The sequence below is a fragment of the Borostomias antarcticus genome (genome assembly GCF_949987555.1).
Source record: "Borostomias antarcticus genome assembly, chromosome: 21".
Lineage (NCBI taxonomy): Eukaryota > Metazoa > Chordata > Actinopteri > Stomiiformes > Stomiidae > Borostomias > Borostomias antarcticus.
In genome coordinates, this window is record NC_140254.1 from 8,033,462 (window position 1) to 8,052,044 (window position 18,583).

Consider the following 18,583-nt stretch of genomic DNA (forward strand, 5'->3'; position numbering starts at 1 on the left):
AGTCTTAAGATTTCGCTTAACAATGTCCACTGTTTCGGCCCTTCTTAGGTACTCTGGCGAGGTATTCCAGAGGTTGGGGGCATAGAAACTGAAAGCTGCCTCTCCGTGTCTCTTGGTCCTGGCTTTTGGAACTGTTAGGAGTTCAGTACCTGAGGACCTGAGTGGTCTGTTGGGCATGTACCTAACAAGCATGTCTGAAATGTATTCTGGTGAGTGACTGTGGAGAGATGTATAGACTACTAATAGTATTTTAAAGTCTATTCTAGAGTTGACCAGTGTAGTGATTTTAAGGCTGGTGTGATGTGTGCCCTTCTTCTAGTCTTAGTGAGGACTCATGCTGCAGCATTCTGTATCATTTGTAGCTTAGAGATTGCTTTCTTTGGTAGGCCTGATAGTAGAGCATTGCAGTAGTCCAGCCTGCTTGTGATGAAAGCATGCATTAGTAGAGAACAGAGTCTCTCCTTGGTAGAAGAGAACAGAGTCTCTCCCCAGTAGAGGAGAACAGAGTCTCTCCCCGGTAGAGGAGAACAGAGTCTCTCCCCGGTAGAGGAGAACAGAGTCTCTCCTCTCTCCCCGGTAGAGGAGAACAGAGTCTCTCCCCGGTAGAGGAGAACAGAGTCTCTCCTCGGCAGAGGAGAACAGAGTCTCTCCCCTGTAGAGGAGAGTCGTCCTTTGAACACAACCTTCAGAAGGAGCTCAGACTCCAGACTGTCCCACCACCGTGTCTGCACCCCGTATGTCTGATGTCATCCGCGTCAAACAAGCCAATCAACCTTCAGACATTCCCAGTCCGGGCAGTTCATGACCTTTCCCTGGGGATTGCCATGGCGACAGCGTGCCAGAGACACTGGGCAGCGCCAGGGCTCAGAGTGACTCAGCTCCGGGCTTCAGCTCCGGGCTTCAGCTGCCCTTTGGACCGCAGCGCGACAGACCTCCCCCTCCGACCAGACATGTTTGTTTACAAACCCACAATGCCTTGGGAGGAGGGAGGACAGTGGCAGGGGGGCGCGGCCAAATGGTGGAGAAGAGAAAGTCTGTTTACTTTGAAAATGTTTTCCCTATCAGTCATTCTATGATTGGAACTGTAAAACGGTTGTGATTAAATTATGTAACACTTTCTATTCTCAGAGGAGACAATGTTTTCCACTTCCAGAACAAGGAACTGGAAGTTCCAATCAAAGACGTATACATAAAATTTCACCTTGGAAATTCTAAAACTTCTCTCTAATTTCTCTCCCTCTGTCTCTCTCAGCTCTCTCCCTCTGTCTCTCTCAGCTCTCTCCCTGTCTCTCTCAGCTCTCTCCCTGTCTCTCTCAGCTCTCTCCCTGTCTCTCTCAGCTCTCTCCCTGTCTCTCTCAGCTCTCTCCCTGTCTCTCTCAGCTCTCTCCCTGTCTCTCTCACCTCTCTCCCTGTCTCTCTCAGCTCTCTCCCTGTCTCTCTCAGCTCCCTCCCTTTGTCTCTCTCACCTCTCTCCCTCTGTCTCTCTCTCAGCTCTCTCCCTGTCTCTCTCACCTCTCTCCCTGTCTCTCTCAGCTCTCTCCCTGTCACTCTCAGCTCCCTCCCTCTGTCTCTCTCACCTCTCTCCCTCTGTCTCTCTCTCAGCTCTTTCCCTCTCTCTCTCACCTCTCTCCCTGTCTCTCTTTCCCTATCCCTCTCTCACCTCCCTCACACTCTCTCTCCCTACCTCTCCCTGTCTCTCTTTCCCTCTCTCTCCCCCTGTCTTTTCCTCTCTCTTTGCCCCTCTGTCTTTCTTTATTTTCCCTCTCTCTCTCCCTCTCTCTCCCTGTCTCTCTCACCTCTCTCCCTCTGTCTCTTTCCCTATCCCTCGCTCACCTCCCTCACTCTCTCTCTCCCTACCTCTCTCTGTCTCTTTCCCTCTCTCTCCCCCTGTCTTTTCCTCTCTCTTTCCCCCTCTGTCTTTCTCTATTTTCCCTCTCTCTCTCCCTCTCTCTCTCTCTCTCTCTCCCTCCCTATGTCTCTCTCTCTCCATTCAGCCAAACAGTGCAGCAAGGGGGGAGGGTTTGCATTGTCTACATCAAAACACCATAAAACCTCAGAATCACATTGCTGCAGAAATAACATTGACACAGGTTCATGTTTACAATGTCATTGCCGGCAGCCTGAGAAGACCTCTGCAAAATACAGTCAACTTCCCGTTTTATTGGGCGAGCCTGGCCCCAAAGGAAGTGGGTGTATTAATAGATCTGTTCTTCAGCAACCACCACCATAACAACAACAGCAGCAGCAGCAACAACAACAATAACACCATAAAAGTCCCTCCTAGAGGATTTTACTAACTTGTCCGTTATTTGTGGAACAAACCTAAAATAGGTGTGACCCTGCAGGACTGTTAGTAGTAACAGGATACCACTGGTAGATACCCCTGGAATTATCCTGGTATCCATCTGAGATGTTCTAGGTACCCTGGTAGTATCCTGGTATCCATCTGAGATGTTCTAGGTAACGGGGTTGTTCTCTGGTAGTATCCTGGTATCTATCTGAGATGTTCTAGGTACCCTGGTAGTATCCTGGGGCCTCATTTATCAAAGAGCGTGTAAATTCAGGTGTAAAAGAGGGCGTACGACGAAAACGCGGAAAATGCACAATGTAGCGTACGACGAGAATATTTACACGCTTTTCGGATCTATCAAAAATGTCGTATGCCCTTTTCTGCACGGTAAATCCGAGACGGGCGGGGAAGGGAGCGTACGCGCACGCGCCCCGTGTTCCGCCCCCTCCACGCCCTAATCCAACCATATATGGTCACAACCATGAGTGGACAAACGTGGTTTCCCGGAAGGAACCGGCTTAAAAAGGTAGCGTGGAGCACCCAGGCGGGACAATGAAACATGGAACGAAGAGCAAAGAAGAGGAACTTTTCGGAGGTGCATGTGCTAGTTGGTGAGGTCCACGTGAGGAAGGCAATCCTCTTCGGAAGGTATAAATCGCCTACGTTTGTCTGTTTGCTCCTACAGCTTAGTAGCCTACTTTAGCTACGTGTTGTGCATCTAGGATTGGGCATACACGGACATACTGTAACATGTGGCTGCGAGTGAAGCAAACATTCTGTGGTAGGCTATGATTAAATTAGGACCAAAAACAGGGATCAATAACGCAGATGACCACTTCATAATGTTAGAACACATTAAACATTTTCCCCTCTGGGAAATTAAGACTCATCTAAATCACCCGGTAAATCACAGCATTTATTTGACTGCCAACAGAAAAACATATCAAATGAATATGGCTGCACAATGAAATGTTTAATGCATAATCAAGTTCACAGACAAACTCAAAGAAAATGATTGAAATTGTTTCTCCAGACTCTGACGTGGGGTGGGACTCAGAGGAGGGGGAGTCTGCAGTGGTCCTGGACCTGACGGTCGTGCCCCCGCGAGTTGCAGCCTCCACCTCCAGCGCGCCGACTTCCACCTTCTTATCAGCTTTGAATATATATCTTGGCAAACATAACACGGGATGATGTACAAGGAGGGGACAGATACCTAGTGAAAGTACTATTGGTTGCTAGTAAAAAGACAATAACGAGGGCTTGGTATAAGGTGGAACCCCCAACCAAGGTGCAGTGGCTGGGTGTTGTGGAGGAGATGTATGTTAGGGAGAGGTTCACGCATGCATTGAGGATGCATGAAGGAAAGTTTGAAGGGAGATGGGAAAAATGGATGGATTATAGAAGGAAGTGTGATGATACCACTAATATTAAAATTGTCATATTTGAGTAAGAAAAAAAAGCTGCATGGATGGAAGTACCCATAAGCTGTTATTGTAAGTTTTTATGTTTTATTGTATTGTCGTTGTATGGATGGAAAATGCTAATAAAGATTAAAGTAAATAAGACAAAGAATATGTATCTTGGCTATGCACACACCAATAAGCCAGCCGTCACGCGCAGCGCCTGCCTCCAGTCTAGCCCTACCCTGCTGTGCGCCAGGATGAATGAGTCATGCGTGGAGCCAGGCCACCGTGCCACTACACTTGTGATGAGCATGTCACATATGATTTGGGTATTTCTAGTGTGCACATTTTAGCGATTCACATAGACGTATTCATTCACTGATGGTGCCCTTATGTGGGTGCAGTCGCCATCGCCGTCACCTCTTTGGAGTTCTATCTCGGGCCAGTATAGGCCGAGTAGCGCCGGATTCATTTAGGCTCGCATTACGCACAGGAGGACTGTCATTTATATGCTTACCAAAGAGCAAACAGGTCCACATGATCACATATTAATGACAATCTAATTGGTCAATTATTGCCGTTTGATGGAGTGCCTGCATTAGGTGTGTGACATATAGCGCGGAAAGGTTTGGGACAGCGCATAGGTTCCGTTTGGGGAACAAATCCATATCGGACCATGAATGAGCCGGTTAGAGGACACGTCTAATCTAGCATTGCGATATATATTGGTGCTGAATTGGGCTATTAGCCTACATGATTGTGCGTTCATGAACTGTCGCTCTTATTCTCTCCGTCAAACATAGTAATTCACCGACGCACCACCTGCGTCGCCAGTTCCCCCTGTGTTCAAGAAGGGCGTAGAACACCGTGTAAATCGGTACGCCAACTGGAGAGGTGTCCTACAAAAGCGCGGAGAAAGGCGACTAAATTTTCGCCCTTACGGCTTGATAAATCGCAATGTGGGGGGGGCAAATGGCGTACGCCTGAACTCGCGAAAAAGACCGTGTAAAAGAAGGCGTACCTCAATGATAAATGAGGCCCCTGGTATCTATCTGAGATGTTCTAGGTTCCCTGGTAGTATCCTGGTATCCATCGGAGATGTTCTAGGTAACGGGGTTGTTCTCTGGTAGTATCCTGGTATCTATCTGAGATGTTCTAGGTACCCTGGTAGTATCCTGGTATCTATTTGAGATGTTCTAGGTAACGGGGATGTTTTGAATGTGCAGTGGTTCCCCTCGGTTTATTTGTTGGTCTTGAGAACCGCAGGAGTCCAAAACTGTACTTTCTACAGTCAGAACCATGGCAAATCAAATTTCCTTTGCCCGTTCCAATCTGGACGAGAACTTCCTCTGTCACATCTTGAGAATGTCTCCTGCATTTTTCACAGATAAATCATGTCCGAATAATGGGTTTGACGAGGTATAAACTGATATGACCGTTGAATTAAACATATATTGAGTATCTGTACTGTTTTGTACTACAGAGTAATTAACTGGATTAATGAACCACTGGATCTGAAGGGGGGACCACCTGGGCCAACAGGACCACGAGAGCCCCCCAGGTCTAATCTGGTGGACATAGAGAATCTGAAGAATGCCACAGCCTAGGCAGTTCTCACTCCAGCCCCTGCTGCTGCCAATGCCATAACAAACTCAGAGAAATGTTCGGATTGACTGAGAGAGAGAGAGGGGGGGGAGAAGAAGAGATGGAGAAAGAGAACGAAAGAGTGGGGGAGAGAGTTAGAGAGCGAGAATGAGAGAGATAGAGGGAGAACAAGAGAGAGGGAGGGAGTGATAGAGAGAAGGAGAGAGAAGGAGAGTGATAGAGAGGGAGAACGAGAGATAGATTGAGGGAGAGAGAATGAGAGAGGGAGAGAGAGAGAGAGAAGGAGAGAGGGAGAGTGAGAGGAGGGGGAGAGAGAGAGCATCTCAGGTTGCTGGCGGGTATGCAGCCTCTCTGATCTGCTGCAGTGAAAGAGGAAGCTGGGGAGAGCAGAGCAGAACAGAACAGAGCAGAGCAGAGCAGAGCAGAGCAGAACAGAGCAGAGCAGAGCAGAACATAACAGAGCAGAACAGAACAGAGCAGAGCAGAGCAGAGCAGAACATAACAGAGCAGAACATAACATAACATAACAGAGCAGAGCAGAGCAGAGCAGAGCAGAACAGAGCAGAGCAGAGCAGAGCAGAACATAACAGAGCAGAGCAGAGCAGAGCAGAGCAGAGCATAACAGAACAGAGCAGAGCAGTGCAGTGCAGAACAGAGCAGAGCAGAGGGGAGGGGGGAGGGGGAGGGGGAGGAGGTGGAAGGAGACCAAAACACAGCAGGTGTTGTGCTCTCACTGAGGTGGCAGCATGCGTGTGTGTGTGTTTACGTATATGTGTGTGTGTGTGTGTGTGTGTGTGTGTGTGTGTGTGTGTGTGCATGCATGTGTGCGTACATGTGTGTGTGTGTGTGTGTGTGTGTTTGTGTGTGTGTTTGTGTGTGTGTGCGTGTGTGTGTTTTGAGTGTGAGAGAGAGAGTCCATATGAGTGTTTCAGTGTGGTTCAATGCCTAGCATGCTTTAACTCGAGAGAGACCAAGAGCCAGAGGTAGGAGGGTTACTGACTCCTGTAAGAGCCAGAGGTAGGAGGGTTACTGACTCCTGTAAGAGCCAGAGGTAGGAGGGTTACTGACTCCTGTAAGAGCCAGAGGTAGGAGGGTTACTGACTCCTGTAAGCGTGGGGTGTCGTCACCCTGTTGTTTCCTTTGTCTCAGGATCTGAAGTCAAAGTCTTTACATCCACAGTAGAAACACAGGCGTCAGGCCAGTTGGTGCTGTGGTAGTCAGACCTATCTCCACACTGGGTTTAGCGCTGGAGAAAGGTCTGGCTGGACTCATTACCATTCAAGGATGGAGGGTGGGGGGGACGCTGTATTTCTTTAAACCAATCATAATCGTCTTGGGCGGAGCAGTTGCTAGGTTGTTGTTTCATGTAGTCTGGATTGGTCCAGCCACCAGTCTGTCAAGCTCCTCAAGTCTGCAGACGACACCACCCTCATCGGCCTCATCTCCGAGAGCGAGACAAGCCTACAGGTGGGAGATCCACCAGCTGCTGTCCTGATGTGGCCAAAACAACCTGGAGCTCAATGCTCTCAAGACAGTGGAGATGGTTGTAGACTTCAGGAAGAAACCATCAACCATCCACCCCCCCACCCCCCCCATCACCCTGAATGACACCCCAGTGACCTTCTGTTGACTACTTCCTGGGCACAGCCATCTCCCGGGACCTCAAAAAAGCACAGGGGAGGATGTGTAGTAGGGGTAGATCTGGTCCAGGCTAGACCAGGTCAGACCAGACCAGACCAGACCAGGCCAAGCCAGACAAGGCCAAGCCAGACCAGGCCAGGCCAAGCCAAGCCAGACCAGACCAGGCTTGACCAGGCCAGACCAGACCAGACCAGGCCAAGCCAGACAATGCCAAGCCAGACCGGGCCAAGCCAGACCAGACCAGACCAGGCTTGGCTTGGCTTGGCTTGGCTTGGCCTGGTATGATCTGATCTGATCTGATCTGATCTGATCTGATCTGATCTGATCTGATCTGATCTGATCTGGCGTGGCGTGGCGTGGCTTGGCCTGGCCTGGTCTAGCCTGGTCTGGTCTGGTTGGCCTGGCCTGGCCTGGCCTGGCCTGGCCTGGCCTGGCCTGGCCTGGCCTGGCCTGGCCTGGTCTGGTCTGGTCTGGTCTGGTCTGACCTGGTCTAGCCTGGACCAGATCTACCCCTACTACACATTTAAACTAGAGTAGGAAATGTTGAGGTGAAGACTGTTAATGTTTTTGATGAGGTTCCACATTTGAGATAGAGTCCGTACGGGAAAATGGCAGATATTTTGTACAAAAAACCCATCTGTATCTGCTTGTTCATCATGGGTTTGTGAAGTGTTTGTGAGCCTGCATTTGCAGTAATGAGATCTCCATGTATTACTTCACTGAAGTACTACAGTGCTAGTCAGTCAGGTCTCTGTATGTCCTCCTTCTCCCCCCCCCCCCCTCTCCTCCTCCCCCCTACTCCTCCTCCCCCTCCCTCTCCTCCTCCCCCCCTACTCCTCATCCCCCTCCCTCTCCCCCCCCCCCCTTCTCCTCCTCCCCCCTACTCCTCCTCCCCCTCCCTCTCCTTCCCCCCCTCCTCCTCCCCCTCCCTCTCCTCCTCCCGCCCTACTCCTCCTCCCCCTCCCTCTACTCCTCCTCCCCCCCTACTCCTCCTCCCCCCCTCCTCCTCTAACAGAGCCAGTGGATCTTGGTGTCCAGCAGTGTGATCACATGTTTAATAGGGGCTGTTAAGCTGGGCAGCCCAGAGCAGGAGGGGACTGGCTAAGGGAGGAGGGAGATAGGGAGGGAGGGAGGGAGGGGAGGAGGGAGGGAGGGGGAGGCGGGGCACGTGTTGGATCCGTTCATACCTGGTTAGATAGAGAGATGGCACGTGGCTTGGCCTGGCCTGGTCTAGCCTGGTCTGGTCTGGCTTGGCCAAGCCAAGCCAAGCCAAGCCAAGCCAAGCCAAGCCAAGCCAAGCCAAGCCAAGCCAAGCCAAGCCAAGCCAAGCCAAGCCAAGCCAAGCCAGATCAGACCAGACCAGACCAGACCAGACCAGACCAGACCAGACCAGACCAGACCAGACCAGACCAGACCAGACCATTCCAGTCTAGTCTAGTCTAGTCTAGTCTAGTGTAGTGTAGTGTAGTGTAGTGTAGTGTAGTGTAGTGTAGTCTAGTCTAGTCTAGTCTAGTCTAGTCTAGTCTAGTCCAGGACAGACCAGACCATATCTGCAACCTCCCAAACACCAGAAGCCAGAGCAAACAGCAGAGCAGAGAGACAACATTCCACGTGCAGTAAGAATAGCATGGACCCTACGCTGGGTGCACAGTCCAACAGGGAGTCAGGCCCTCCGCCAACAGGCTGGTGAGCTCAACAGACAGGATCACGCTGCTCTTATAGGTCTGCATGTCTGCTCAAACTCCTGTGCAAAACAAGCAATCTCATGTGATCTGTCTCGAGTGTGCGCAGGTGCGGTCTAAACGCCTGTACACACACACAGTCACGTAGTAGGACCATTACTCACTATCACACAGCATTTAAACCAGGAACTGGCTGCCCGTCAACACAGGCTAGCGCGCCCTGGAAGGCCAGCTGTTTCCTGAGCCTGTCTAACGTAACGCTGGGCTGCTCTCTGCCCGCCTGCACCGTGGTGATGGATCGAGGGAGCGGGCCCATAACCGGACCGGACCCATAACCGGACCGGACCCATAACAGGACCAGACACATAACAGGACCGGACCCATAATAGGACCAGACCCATAACAGGACCAGGCCCATAACAGGACCAGGCCCATAACAGGACCGGACCCATAACAGGACCGGGCCCATAACAGGACCAGGCCCATAACAGGACCGGACCCATGACCAGACTGGACCCATAACAGGACCGGGCCCATAACCGGACCGGACCCATAACAGGACCAGACACATAACAGGACCGGGCCCATAACAGGACCGTACCCATAACAGGACCAGGCCCATAACAGGACCAGGCCCATAACAGGACCGGACCCATGACCAGACTGGACCCATAACAGGACCGGGCCCATAACAGGACCGGACCCATAACAGGACCAGGCCCATAACAGGACCGTACCCATAACAGGACCGTACCCATAACAGGACCGGACCCATGACCAGACTGGACCCATAACAGGACCGTACCCATAACAGGACCGGACCCATGACCAGACTGGACCCATAACAGGACCAGGCCCATAACAGGACCGGGCCACGCTGGCGGCCTAAGTGGGTCTGGTGAAGGCGGGTTAATGAAGGACGACTAATGACTGCCCAATGCAGCCGCTGAAGCAAGACAGCGAACACTCACACCCAGAGACCTAGGAACCCGAGAGGAGGCCCCGCCCCCACTCCCCTACCCCCGCTAAACACACACACACACACACACACAAGGTAGTAACACACACACACACACACACAAACTCATGCCTGTACACACACACAAACTCACACGCACACAAACTTATGCTTGGACACACACACAAACTCACGCACACACAAACTTATGCTTGGACACACACACATACACACACTCACGCACACACAAACCCACACACACACGCACACACAGAGCAATAAAACAACATATGCTCTGGCCCTTGTTACCTGGAGTGAACAGCAGGTGGGAGGCCCCTCCCCTCGGTCGGGGGGGGCTGATGCAGACCTATGGACCTTTGATGTTCCTGACAGAGGAACCTGAAGAAGCCAGGCTGGCCTCCTCTGCGCTCCCTCCAGCTCTCCTGGTTCCAGCCCAGCAGTTAGTACCTCTGCCCCAGGCTCTGGCTGGGGGGGGGGGCTAACATCTAAGCAGCTGTAAAAATACTCGCACTAGCCTCTTGTTACTGTATGAATCTCACAAAGAGAGAGGGAGAGAGAGAGAGAGGGAGAGAGAGAGAGAGAGAGAGAGAGAGAGAGAGGGAGCAAGAGAGAGAGAGAGAGAGAGAGAGAGAGGGTACAGAGCATGGACACTGCTAGGGGCAGACACTTCCGTAGCTAAGAGGCGATTTGTTCTGCTGGTGCAAGGAGGATATAACCACAGTCTACTTTCTGTGAGTGCCAATTTATTCCAGTGACCTTTTCACCAATCACCCCCCTGCCTTTCTCTCTCACTCCCCTTCTCCCTCTCTTTCTCTCTCTCTCTCTCTCTCTCTCTCTCTCTCTCTCTCTCTCTCTTTACCTAAGTGCACAAGTAGTAGTTGAACAACTGTCTATTGTGATTGCCTTACGTGTGGCACTGTCATTGCGCTAGCAATAATTGCCTTGGCAAAGCCTGCATTAATCATGTTGTGACAATACATAAAGCCCTCATTGGAATATGAATACAAAGAGAGAGAGAGAGAGAGAGAGACAGAGAGAGAGAGGACAGCGGACAGTGGGGGAGGATGTGGATAGGAGAACAGAGTGTGGCAAGGGACTCCAAGGAAGGAAGGTCATGAGTAACACGAAACCTGCACATATATGGTGAGAGGGAAGAAACTAGACAATGAGTAGGCCATGCACAGAGAGAGAGAGAGAGAGAGAGAGAGAGAGAGAAAGAGAGGGAGAGAGAGAGAGAAACGGCCAGCATGTCAGAATGTGTTATCTGTGTTTACTGCAATTGCTCTCTTTGTTCAAGCAGGCGCATAAACAAATTCCTTCCTCCCACCTCATTTGCATAGATAATGGATCTTTAGCCCACCTATGCACTGAAAATAGTCACAGCCTCCACAAACTTAAGACGAGGTTCACTTTGATCAAATGGCAGTCAATAAATGTACTATGTTCTCCTAAAGTATCAATTAATGATCAATGTAATATCTAAACGATATTATGTCACAGAGTATGCAACCAGAAACCTTGCTGTACCTTGCTTGCAGAATGTGAATAGAATATGATAGAACTGATCGTGTATTAAATGTGTAACAGTACGGGTCAGGTACATTGGGATTTTTATAATCGCTTGTCCTTACAGTATCAGTGCTGATCAGTTCCTCATTCCAGTCCTAGGTACTCAGCTAGACATTTAAAGGTTCCCCAACTGGTAATTTACTATACTATCCGTCATCTAGCAGTCTGTCAGTATCATCCTCATCTACTTATCCCATCCGATCATGGATGACTGTGTCTGTGTCCATGAGTGCAACTAAATAATGTTCAACTATACAGTTGCAGAGTGTTGAATTGTTCGAGTGTTGTCAGGTGTTGGTTCGAGTGTGCAGTAGTGCAGTCTGTTGTTGTCTATTGTAGAGACGAGGTGAGGGAAGCTCAGAATCAGGACTGGCCACTCACAAAGAAAATCTCTGAAAAAACACGACAAAAAACACACACACAAAATTCAAAAACGCTAAATGTAAAAAACGAGCCGCTCAGAGGCTAGAACGTTCCCGTATCTGTCTAGGTGAGAATGTTCTGCTGTGGTACCGGTCCAGGTGAGAATGTTCTGCTGTGGTACCGGTCCAAATGAGAACGTTCTGCTGTAGTACCGGTCCAGATGAGAATGTTCTGCTGTGGTACCGGTCCAGGTGAGAACGTTCTGCTGTGGTACCGGTCCAGGTGAGAACGTTCTGCTGTAGTACCAGTCCAGATGAGAATGTTCTGCTGTGGTACCGGCCAGGTGAGAATGTTCTGCTGTGGTACCGGTCCAGGTGAGAACGTTCTGCTGTGGTACCGGTCCAGGTTCAAGCGCATTTGCCCATCCATGCTTGGCCCCATTCCACATGCCATCAGGGAACTGGATGACTCACTATTTCCACAGACTAGCCCTGGGGTGGAGACAGCCGTGCGCTGTGGGCCAAACGCCACGAGATTTGAATAAGAGTGTGACGACAAAGGTGTTAACACAAACAGGGCCCTGTGAATGAAGCTGCGTCTGCCGTTTGTCTGTCGACTCTTCTATTGTGGATCTTGTGGGCCGGCCCCAGAACACAGCAGGGGGCATGTTTGCATGAGGGGGTGGACACGGACGCGGTCAGAGGAGAGGAGGGACCCTCCCTTGAGACGGGGCTCAGCACACCACATGCAGGGGGATTAGACACCAGGGGCCTCCTCCCTGAACACCAGGGTCCTCCTCCCTGAACACCAGGGTCCTCCTCCCTGAACACCAGGGGCTTCCTCCCTGTCTGAACACCAGGGTGCTCCTCCCTGAACACTAGGGTCCTCCTCCCTGAACACCAGGGTGCTCCTCCCTGAACACTAGGGTCCTCCTCCCTGAACACTAGGGTCCTCCTCCCTGAACACCAGGGTCCTCCTCCCTGAACACCAGGGGCCTCCTCCCTGTCTGAACACCAGGGTGCTCCTCCCTGAACACTAGGGTGCTCCTCCCTGAACACTAGGGTCCTCCTCCCTGAACACCAGGGTGCTCCTCCCTGTCTGAACACCAGGGTGCTCCCCCCTGGCTGAACACCAGGGTCCTCCCCCCTGCCTGAACACTATGGTCCTCCTCCCTGAACACCAGGGTGCTCCTCCCTGTCTGAACACCAGGGTCCTCCTCCCTGTCTGAACACCAGGGTCCTCCTCCCTGTCTGAACACCAGGGTCCTCCCCCCTGCCTGAACACTAGGGTCCTCCTCCCTGAACACCAGGGTGCTCCACCCTGCCTGAACACCAGGGTCCTCCTCCCTTCCTGAACACCTGGGACCTCTCCCCTGCCTGAACACCTGGGGCCTCCTCCCTGAACACCAGGGTCCTCCTCCCTGAACACCAGGGTCCTCCTCCCTGCCTGAACACCTGGGTCCTCCTCCCTGCCTGAACATGGCTCAATCAACACGTGAATGGGGCATCAGAGGGACAGAAGTCAGGCTGATTTCAGGGCCCAAGAATAGGATGCATTCCATCGCACAAAAGAGTGTATGTGTGTGTGTGTGTGTGTGTGTGTGTGTGTGTGTATGTGTGTGTGTGTGTGTGAACAGAAGTGGATGCCAGACGCCTGCCAAGAGGTTTTGACTCTCTGGTCTCGCTCTAGTCACCACAGGCCAGGGGACTGGGGACTGGGTGACAGGTTGGTCAGGCGGTCATTTAGTCAGCCAGACAGTCAGCCAGACAGCCAACCACCCAGTAAGTCAGTCAGACAGTCAGCCAGTCAGTCAGTCAGTCAGTCAGTCAGTCAGTCAGTCAGTCAGTCAGTCAGTCAGTCAGTCACCCATGCTTGTATCTGGGCCCATCAGTGGTTTCATCTCAATCATGCTGCACTGAGTCAGGTGTCAGGCAGTCCCTGGGGACCCCCCCCCCCCCCACACACACACACACACACACACATGCATATCAGGAGTCTGTTTGTCTCTTAAGTATGGAAAACCAACCATTTGCATAGCGCAGAGCCTATGTCTGTGTATGCAGCCAGTCCTGATTGGGCTAGGTCTCTCTGTTCAAGCGTGGGGCCAACATACCTACATTCTGTCAGCAATCTGATGTGTTCTTTGGAAAGCACGTTACTGAATTATATTGATGATTATAATCTTATCATAATCCAATCATTGATAGGTATGTAAATCTTACAGCACCCTGACAAGTTAGTATGGTCACATCTAAAACACGCTAGCTTCATTATGAGCCGTCACCACCTGATTACTATGTTAACAGAATTGTCTAGAATGCGCCGAGTCTGCGCGAAGCAGTAGTGACAGAAGAGGAGGCCCACTGAATTTTCTTTGCACAGTGATTACAAGAAGAACCAATCGCAACAAAGGATACGGGGAGGACGGTAGCTCCACCTCTCTCTCTATCTCTGCGGGTCTGTAGATGTATATAATCCCTGAGTTGACCCAGAAAACAAACTCCTGCGACTACCGAGACACTGCTCGCACCGCCGAGGGAGGACGGATACATCTGCTGGACTATATGAATTCGGAACGTCTCGATTGGAAGTAGCTAAACATCTCAGAGGGAAAAGTCAACAACTTCTGAATAAGGACAATTTTCGGTATGTGTTTTATGTTTTGAAACGGGGGGGGGGGGGGTCATTGCAGGCAGACCGTGTCCTATCGTGGAGGGCATGCATCCTCTCTTTTATTTCTGTGCAAATTGTCGCTTCATGCGAAACCTAGATGTGTTTATACCGACATGCAGATACCGTGAAAAGTAGATAGTAATGTCAACCATTTAGCGCTGGACGTTGTCCTAATACGTAGCCTACACCGGATCAGCTTTCTCGGTAGTAGGCTAGACTAGGCTACAACAAGCCTTACTATTCAACGAAATCTAGCATCTATGTAAATCCCTAGATCAGACGGATAGGCTACATTAGATGTGAGAAATACAACTTAAAAAAACTAAAAACATCTTTTTTCAGCTCACTGTAGCCAGGATAATACTGTGTAATATGAATTCTCAGATCACCAAACACGTAGGCTACATCTGTTTAACATATACGTATCGACTATTTCCTACGAGTATCTAGATGTAAATGTGGTAATTTAAAAGGAGAGGTTTGGAGTGTATCGCTGCCTGTCTTATTGATAAAACACAAAGAGCTGTGGACGAATCATCATCAGCGCCAGGGGCACTGGAGTTCATCTCTGGGAATAAGAGAAGAAAGCAGCCCCAAATTCTTTGTTTTCAAGCAGACAGCTAGACTACCGCACATAAAGCCACTTGCAGCTTTGTCACTGAAAGTGGGGAATGGTCGTAGCGTTTCTGGAGTGAGACACACGTTGATGATAATGTGATTCAGTTTTAACCTTGCGTAATTGCGCTTGGAACTATAATTCGTTTTGATGTTTGCCATCTTGACTCACTTGCACAGTGGCAAAGACTCGCAACGAATCGTGAATGAATGAGGCTCTTGCATTCCATACAAAAGCTATACCCTTATATCCCTTTAGCTTATTATCAGTCACAATTCTCACAAATAACCATTGCTTTGGCCATAAAGACAACACATGGAAATCTATATTTGTGTGAAATGTGGTTACCTGTCAGATAGGTGCATTACTCCCTTAGTGAAGCTGTCATCTAGTCATGACTGTGTACCTATCGATTGATATTCGAAATGCGCTCCTATGCGTCCTCGTTGGCGAAGCTATGGCTGCGTTTTTCACGGTGCAATAACTATACTACGGGCTGGACACCATGCTGTGGTCATGACGGTCAAAGTTGGACAAAGTAAGCTAATTATCACTCACGCTTATGATGCCTGATATGGAATATCAAATGTATACTTTGAAAATGGCACCATCTTAATAAATAGAAGTGCAAATAGTCGAGTTCCATTGGTATCTCAAGAAGATAGTGTGTAAAAAGTGGATGATAGATGTAGGGCCATGTGTCCGTGTCCCCGCTGGAGGGTCTGGCGCTCACGCTGTGCCTCCTCCTCCTCCACAGGGCTCCAGAGCAGCCATGGCCGACCACATGATGATGCCTATGACCCACGGCTCTGGCGGTCTCCACGGCTACAGGATGGGCATGAGTGGCCCGCCGCCGCCGCACGCCGCCGGCCCCCCCGTCATGCGCGGCCTCCCTGGCGGCGGCCAGGTCATGCACTACGGGCGGGCGCCCCAGAGCAACATGGAGGCCATGAGGCAGCGCCCGGGCATGGTGGCGGGGATGAACGGCGCCCAGATGGCCGGTCACCACCACCAGATGATGCCCGGCGGCATGATGTACGGCCAGCAGCAGGGCCAGCAGCAGGGCCACCCCCAGAACCAGCACCACCCCCACATGCACCCCCAGCAGCCCAGCCCACACCCCCAGCAGTACCTGCCCGGCGGACTCACCTCCCAGCAGCTCATGGCCAGCATGCACCTGCAGAAACTCAACACCCAGTACCACGGCCACCCACTGGGCCCCGGCGCCGCCCACCACCTGCCCAACGCCGCCCAGTACCGGGTGGGCCCGGCCCAGCTGGCCGGCATGCAGCACGCGGGCGGCCCGGCGCTGGGCCTCAACCTGAACGGCACAGATATGGACCTGATCGACGAGGAGGTGCTGACGGCGCTGGTGCTGGAACTGGGCCTGGACCGCGTGCAGGAGCTGCCCGAGCTCTTCCTGGGACAGAACGAGTTCGACTTCCTGTCCGACTTTGTGTGCAAACAGCAGCCGAGTACGGTGAGCTGCTGAGCGATGGGGCGCGCCCCTGGCGAGGGGCGGTACCGGGTGGGTTACCGGCCACCGCGTGTGTGTGTGTGGGGGGGGGGGGGGGAGGCGGCACCCCCCAGAGAAAGACTGCCAGACTGGCCCTGCAGTGGCACAGCACCACCAGACAACCTCTGTTCTGTGTGGGCGTTTCCTGCATCTGCGTGTGTCTGACCGTGTACATTAGGCCCCGCCCACTGACCTGGTGATGAGTTGTAATGACAGATAAAGTCGAGGGACACAAAAAAAAGAAGAAAAATAAGCTTTCTCTGGATGGCGCCGGTGAGGTCGGAGGTCAGCCGGCCACTGGGAGGCGCTGTGAGGCAGGGGACTCTCTCTGGCCTGGCGCGGCCGCGGGGTCCTAAGCGCCAATGCTGTGGCGTGATTGTAACACTGATCCGGTTGGGGCCGACGCAACCTGGGACCATGGGAAAAAACAATCACTCCTGACCCACCTGGGACCAGAAGATTACATGGCGTTAAGAAGTCTATTTATTTTTCACACCCCAGTAATGGATTTTTTTGTTTGTTTTTTTTGTTTTACAAATTCAGTTGATGAAGAAGTCGCCGGAACTGGGCTGGTTAAGGAGGCAGTGCTCAAAGAGACTGAAATCTGCATGTTTTTATATTGAAGGCTGGTTCTTCAAAACTGGCTCGGGGGGGAATTCCTCTACACTGAAATCCTTCAACCATTTCACTGAAGAGAATGGGGGTCTCTGATTGGTCTCTGAGACAGATGTGTCACACTGATGGTCTAGTTTCATTTACCCAGCTCAGATTTAAAAACTATATAAATCATCATCGTCAAGATTCATTATTCATTGGATTTGACAGTATACTGTATGTGCGCTACACGCCTCTATTTCCCTGCTACTGAATGAGCTGTGATTGAATCACTGAGTCAGTGCACAAGCACATGCAGCATCCCTACAGTGAGACTAGAGGAGGCTGAACACCGCGTTCACCTTCTGAACGCTGCTCTGAACTCAGCTGCTAGTCTTCTTACCGCCAAACAGCTGGGTGTTTGTTTTCATGTAGAGGCTGAGTTCCTCCTGGTCTGAATCGTGCAGCGTTGTGTGTGAATACTGAGAGGATGTGGGTGGGGGGACGCACTGAATGGTATTTAGGGAACAACTAAACTGTGGCCTATTTAAATGTCTGTGGCACAAATAAATCAAATAAAAAATGTGAGAGGTGCAGAAAGAGCAAACAAGCCAGTGTGGAGCCTCTATAGCCAGAGAGCTGGATCCTCTAGAACCGAGCCTCCATAGCCATGGCGCTGGCGGTGGACCCTCTAGAACCGAGGCCCGTGAGAAAGATCTTGGCACGGTTGTGTAAAAGAAAGTCAGCTGGTCAGTGTTTGCGAGCAGTGGTCAGTGTTTGCGAGCAGTGGTCAGTGTTTGCGTGCCGTGTGTGTGCGCAGTGCATCCCGGCCATTTAACAGGTCATCAGCGGCCTCCTCTGACCTAGCATTACCAGTGTGCTGAGTCTCTCCTAAGCTGATTGGCTGCCGTGGATCTCTCTGGACGGTCGTTAGTGGACTGTGTGGACACAGCGGTTTAATCATTCTTAAGGCCTCCTCCCTACCTGTGGCCCTGATTATATTAACACAGTCCACCCAGAGAGGCTTGTTCTTCCATAGATTAGCTTACTCTGCAGCTTCTCCACTGATTGGATTTAAATTACACGTTCGCACATGCATTTTCTTAATTGAGGTCAGTTTGCACATCCTCCAATGACTTCATAATTATAGAACGGACTCGTTTCCGGGTGGGTTCTTTTCGGTCTTTTTTATTTTTTTTGTCTTTTTTTTGCACTTTGTGTAGCCTAATTCAATTTTGGCAGGGTTCTGTCACTGTTGGCCGAATGTTAAGAGCAACTTCCTGTGCTGCAGCTGCTGCTGCTGTTGTTGTTGTGCTATTTGTGGCGCTGTCAGAGGAGGGTTGGCTCACTGGGACGGGGTGTTCATCTGCTCCGCTAGAACACCTTTCTCTTCTCTTCCTCCTGGACCACTGCCAGGCGCCAACCATGGGCACTGGGGGTGAGGGTTAGGGTTAGGACTGGGGGTGAGGGTTAGGGCTCGGGGTGAGGGTTAGGGCTCGGGTGAGGGTTGGGGCTTTGGGTGAGGGTTAGGGGTCGTCTCCAGAGCGAGCTCACCACCCCGCCGCAAACCATGAGGTCACACTCTGGGGTCCTAGGAGGACATGCTTGACCTTACTGAGAGTGGCCTCCCAGTCGTTTGCTTACAACTATTA

At 51.2% G+C, this 18,583-nt stretch overlaps 1 protein-coding gene across 1 annotated transcript; it reads left to right on the top strand.

The window, feature by feature from the left end:
• The first annotated feature begins 14,041 nt into the window (after window positions 1–14,041).
• On the top strand, window positions 14,042–18,360 carry cited4a (Cbp/p300-interacting transactivator, with Glu/Asp-rich carboxy-terminal domain, 4a). The gene is made up of 2 exons (XM_084455686.1): window positions 14,042–14,178; window positions 15,579–18,360. The coding sequence occupies exon 2, from the start codon at window positions 15,594–15,596 to the stop codon at window positions 16,311–16,313; it is 720 nt and encodes a 239-aa protein (XP_084311812.1). The 5' UTR covers window positions 14,042–14,178; window positions 15,579–15,593; the 3' UTR covers window positions 16,314–18,360.
• The last annotated feature ends 223 nt before the right edge of the window (window positions 18,361–18,583 follow it).